Genomic DNA, 6168 nt, shown 5'->3' on the forward strand with positions numbered 1-6168 from the left:
TGACAAGAGCCTTGCCTTTGTCACTCCTCACTTTCTTGCAATCAGGAGATATGTGGCCTTTCTCACCACAGTTGTAGCATTTGACATTTGTGTAATCTCCTATGTCAGACTTTCCTCCTTTGCCTTCAGATTTTCTGTAACTCTTCTTATCAGAACTTGCACCTTTCCTGGAAAACTTCTTTCCTTTTATGAATTTCATGTATGCAATCCTTGTGATTCCTTTCACCATAAGAGCACACAGCTTCATCATCTCTTCATTTATTGTACAAAGTTAATTTATAAGATGTCAGATTATAAGCTTTCAGTTTCAGAGTCATCATCAGTATCAGAACTTGATGATTCAGTATCAGACTTTGTGATGAGAGCTTTTCCCTTGCCTTTCCTTGAGGCAACTGCTTTGGGGGATTCCTCCTCAGCCTTAAGAGCATATGTCCTTGACTTTCTTCATTTTCTCTTGTTTCTTTGTTCCATCTCAAGTTCATGAGTCTTGAGCATCCCATAAATTTCATCAAGAATTGTTTCTTCAAGATTATAGTTGTCTCTTATAGTGGTGGCCTTCAAATCCCAACTTTCAGGAAGTGCTAATAGGAATTTAAGATTTGAATCCTCAAGATCATATTCCTTGTCAACTAGTGACAAATCATTCAAGAGTTTGACAAATCTGTCATATAAACCAGTTAATGACTCATCAGGCTTTGAGTCAAAGTGCTCATACTCTTGAGTGAGTATAGTCTTCCTGTTCTTCTTAATTGAATCGGTTCCCTGGCATCTTGTCTCCAAAGCATCCCATATCTCCTTTGCAGTCTTGCAGTTGATTACCCTGTTTGACATTACATTATCAATGGCACTATGCAGCAAGTGTCGTACCTTAGCATCCTTAGCAATTGATGAGATATCTTCAGCAGTGTAATCACTCTTCTCCTTTGGTACAGACTTTGCTGGTTTACCTGCAACTACAACAGAGAGTTTGGTTAGCTTATGTGGTCCTTCATTGATTCTGTCAAGGTATTCTAGATAAGTAGCTTCCAGAAACATAGACATCCTCACCTTCCATATGGAATATTCAGATGGTTTCAGTATGGGAACTCTAATAGTCTCATATCGACTATGGATTTGAGTCTTTGGAGGTTCTTCAGTTTTGGTGGGCTTGTTTGGAGTTTGTTCTTCTTCAGACATGATTGTTTTCGGATCTTAAACTGTTTGTGTGTTAATAGATCTGCTCTGATACCACTTGTTAGGTCACACACACTGTAGAAGGGGGTTGAATACAGTATTTATTACAATCAAATCGAATTAAAGAACACAAGTAACAGAATACAAGCTTTATTAAACTCTGTTATAATATGGAACTGTCCTCTCTCAGTGATGAACAAATTATCACGAGAGCTGCTAGGGTTACAATAAATAATAACTTCGATTATGATAACAAATATAGTGTAAACCCTATGTCTGTGTTTATATACTACACAGTTACAAGATAATCACTAATTGATATTGAATATAATTCTGCTTCCTAAAATATATCAACTAGTTATCTTTTCTTCCAAGTATTCTATTCTTTATAGAATTCCTTCTTCATGTATATCTCTTCTTGCATTTGTCTTGATCTTCTTTCCTTTCAATCAGCCGCCTTCCTTATCTGAAAGTCTTCCGCACTTAAGTTCTGATATTCATCTTCTGATAATTATCTCCTGATAATTTAAGTACTGATATCATTAAATTCTGACTTCCAGTAAGTGCTGATTTCAGTAAGTACTGATTTATCCTGTTAAGTAAGATCTGAAAACTAAACACAAATCCTATTAGTCATGACATTATCAAATATATCTAACATCCTTCATTTTCAATAAAGTTTTAGTTTTCTAAGAATAATTTTTTGATCTCTATTTTACTTCATGTAGGCATTTCATGTTACTAAATACCAAGTCATCTACCAATAATGCCTTAATTATCTAACTCTTTCAGTGTGTATATTGTAAAGGCAATTCTTTAAAATGTCCCTTTTTACAAGCTATCATTTGATTCATCATATATTATCCTTAGTAGGAATTGAATGATCTGTTACAAATAAAATTAATGTAAACTGTGAATGCTACACTGACTTTATGTTGTGCAAAATACTGGTTCGATGGACAAGAAAAACAATATCACTGACTGTATATGATTGTAGATGAAATTTTTTATTAACATGTACTGTGTATCTACTTTGAAAAAATAACTTTAGTGTTTAATATTTTGGTGCAGAATTATGAGCAGAAAAAACAGATAGAAAAAGCGCGTCAAATATATGCTGCAAATATAATACACTCAAAGTATAATTATTTGAAGGAGAAGATGCTTAAAGAAATCAAGTCAACATGTCAGACTGTGGGAAATTAGTGTTTGTCATTTCAAAAAATTTGTTAGAATCTATGATGGTGGATACTTTTATTTTCAGACTTAATGTTGCATTATAAAACATAATCACTTAATATTTGTCAAAAAAGCTTTCTATTATTTAATGTTTTCTATGACTTTGCTTTAACTTAAAAATTATTTCTGCTGCTATAAGGAGAAACATAACTCATGGTGTCAATCAAATAAATATTGGAGTATTTCTAAAGCCCAAAAGGGGAATTTGTGAACCCTAAAGGGTTAAAATTTAATAAATTAATGTATCCAATTGGTTTCCCTAAACCCAATATTAAGTTAGGGTTTAGGATCTAGAGTTTAGGGCCTAAAGGCCCTAAACTCTATATCCTAAACCCTAATTTTCCCTTCAACTGTATAACTATCAACAACCAAAGAAAGATTGCTGAAAATTAAAGTAAAAATAACGTATCCTATCAAATCGTTACATGAAATGGTTCGCTTCAAAAAATAACAATTCACAAATTAAAAATCACAATTCACATTTATGTTTCAATTCCTTTTCAGCATAACATCCTTAATATCCAGATGACATATCAACAAGTATTTGACTGGATGATGGATACTCTTGTACATTACCTGCACAGATAACAAAATAGCGATGAACAAAAAAATAATAGTATCCAACAACAATGCATTGTTAAATAATTTATGTATGAAAATAGTTAAGGCATTGTATAAAATAAATATGTGTGTAGACCTCTTGCTAGAATGACTACTTAACAAAATGAATAACAAAAAAGAATATTAAATAATCAAGAAGTTTAGAATGTTGATAACAAACAAGGTAAATCATATCAATCCATTCAAAATGTTTGCTCAAATACAGGAATCACATTTTCTGATCAACAAAAGATTAAAAAAAATTAAAACTATTATTATTTTGATCAAGGTAAACTTGAAGATAATGAGATCAAAATTTGAATATTGTATACCTTGATTTAAAGTAGTTTGAACACTCTGAAGAGAAGATTTTGTTTGCAGCTGGATTAATTTGCTTGGACACTTGCGTGAATCATGGTATCCTTTTGAATTACAAGTTTTGCACATCCTTAATTTTCTCTTCTTCCCATCACAACTTAACTCTGCAGGGCCAGCATTCATTTTTCTGCTTCCTTTGTTATTGCTTTCTGTGGAGGAAGAACTTTGCTCAAACCAGAAGGCCTAACACCAAAGCACTCTTGAAGCATATCATCTTTCGTAACACCAGAAATTTGAAATTTATCAGCAATACTGATTTTTAAAGATTTCATCCCATCCAACATAAAATTCAGTCCATCAACATTACTTGAGACACTTCCGAAACAGCCTTAAAATTCTGACCATATTTGCTTCGATGTGTCTCTAATTGTAGAACCATTGCTACATTCTGTTTCTTTACCAAACTTTAATTTGGAGAATCTGAGCTCTACATTTCTCATCCAACGAGTGCACAAGAATTGCTGAGGTATTCTTTCCACACCCCAAAGACCTAAAATATAGAAACAATGTCTCTAAAGATAGCCCACTCTGGTGAAAAGCTTACACGAGCACTGGACATCATTCTTCAAGAAACTAAATTCAACCACAAAGAATTTTTCATCAAAGCTTTTATCACGAACAACATATTTATTTACACCATCAACGACAATTGGTTGGCTGGCCAAACTATTATGGAAACAACTTGACCTAATCCATTTTTGAACCTTATAGAACATCGAACGAGTGTAAAGATGAGACACATGCTTTTCGATTTGCTTTTCTGTTACAGATTGTAGAATACATGTGTCTCCATCATTTAGCTTTTTATTTTCATAAATCTGTTTATCGATGGCACTCTCGTAACACATATAGAATTCAGAAAGAGTGTCTCCTTTCTGCACAAAGTGATTAAAATAAAAGTTTGTGCTTTCTGAACTTGACGTGGTTCTAAGCAGTGCACCCATTGGCTTGTCCCTAAAAAAGCAGGTATCCAAGATTTCCTCATAGAATATATATCTTTCAACCATACATGATCAGTCAATCCAAATTCCTTCAACACAGCATTCCATCCTTCTTCAAATTCAGCAACCGTCAAATGCGATGACCACACAAATTTGTTTAGTTTGTCCATAAAACCAAATTCGGCACAAAAAATAGGACCAACCTATATGCAAAATAAAAAAGGTACAGTTACTTTAAGCATTGCAAGTTAATTAATAAATATAAGTCAAGGTAATAAGAATCACAATACATTATTAATATGTGCGACAAATAAAAAAATGTCATTTAAAATAAAATATACCTTGGATGGAAACTTCTGTATTATATGCCACATACAGTATCGATGAACAGAATCAGGAAGCACTTTAGCAATTGCAACTTTCATGGCAAGGCACTGATCAGTAATTTTGCATTTTGGAGGCCGGCGAAAAACATTGAGAAATATCCCACATGCCCATGTAAAATTTGTCTCATTTTCAGAATTAAGTAAAGCAGATGAAAAAGTGGAACTCTTTCAATGATTGTCGATGCCAATGAATGGCACAAAAACCATACCATACCTGTAGTATAAAATAAATAAGAAAAAGTGTATATTAAATAATCAAATTTGACAAAATAAAACTAAAGCATCAAATCTTAATTTAATAAGTAGTAACTGATAGACAGTTTGCAATACTTACTTATTAGTACGATATGTCGCATCGAAAGATACAACATCACCAAATACATCATAATTTTTTCAACCACGAACATCAGCCCAAAATAGACGAGTGAGGTGACCATTTGAATCTGTCTCATACTCATAAAAAAATCCTCCATCAGATGTATCCTGTTTGATCTTGAATTTTTGAAGTAACATATCTGCATCATGCTTTCCAATATACAACTTGATATCTCTCATCCAATTTTGAAAATCCATAGCAGTAGGTCCAACATCAGAGTATAAACTAAATAAGGAGGTATAAATGCTATGAGCCCTTAAAACGCCAATGTTTGATTTTGCAGCATCTAAAAGAAAATGCCGCTAAAATGCAGTCATAGTTCTATTCGCATGAAGAAACTCTTTGCCCGACTCAGAAGCTAACGGATGATTGTGGCCCTCAACAAAAGTGGAAATTACATACTTATCGGGGCCATCAGGACCAATGTACTTAAGAATAATTTTCGCATTACAATCATATTTTTTGGTGACTGTATTCCTCTTTCGAATTTGATTACCAACAATATTAGATGCATGCGATGATTCTGATTTAGAATCATATTCCTTTATCTTACTAGTTTCATGGTATCCTACCTTCTGACAAACAAGATATTTTGACACAACAATTCTATTCCTAACCTTATGTGATGATTTGCGAACATTAAAACCCCCATGCCTACCATGTTCAGTATAAAAATCAAAACATGAGTCAATATCTTTAAATCGCCAACCAATATATGGCTTGAGTTTTAGGTCAGGAACTTTAGGATTCCAAACTTGAGTAGTCCTATTAAAAGATTCATCAAACCCTTCTATCAACTCTTCAATCATATCATAACCCTCAGAATCACAAAATACTTCAGCCATATCATTATTGTGTGTATTCCCAGCACTTAGTGCATGACATTAATAAAAATTAAAAGAGAAGAGATATCAAACATTAACACATAATATAACAAAAAGGAATATTTATTTCATTATAATAACAATATTCTGCAAAAATAATAATTGGCAACCAAATATATGCGACTTCAAAAAATGACAAAAATCATGATATTGTGTACTACTCAACTTAAACATTATATAGATTTTTCAAA

The 6168-nt window shown here is 32.8% G+C and overlaps 1 protein-coding gene across 1 annotated transcript; it reads right to left on the minus strand.

Moving 5' to 3' along the window:
* Positions 1-3509: 3509 nt before the first annotated feature.
* On the minus strand, positions 3510-5938 carry LOC141719886 (protein FAR1-RELATED SEQUENCE 5-like). The gene is made up of 7 exons (XM_074522248.1): positions 5492-5938; positions 5123-5395; positions 4673-4882; positions 4400-4534; positions 3935-4265; positions 3733-3880; positions 3510-3642 (listed from the first exon to the last, which is right to left on the minus strand). Exons 1-7 carry the CDS (start codon positions 5936-5938, stop codon positions 3510-3512), a joined length of 1677 nt encoding a protein of 558 aa, XP_074378349.1.
* Positions 5939-6168: the final 230 nt, after the last annotated feature.

The sequence above is a fragment of the Apium graveolens genome, chromosome 4 (genome assembly GCF_009905375.1).
Source record: "Apium graveolens cultivar Ventura chromosome 4, ASM990537v1, whole genome shotgun sequence".
NCBI lineage: Eukaryota > Viridiplantae > Streptophyta > Magnoliopsida > Apiales > Apiaceae > Apium > Apium graveolens.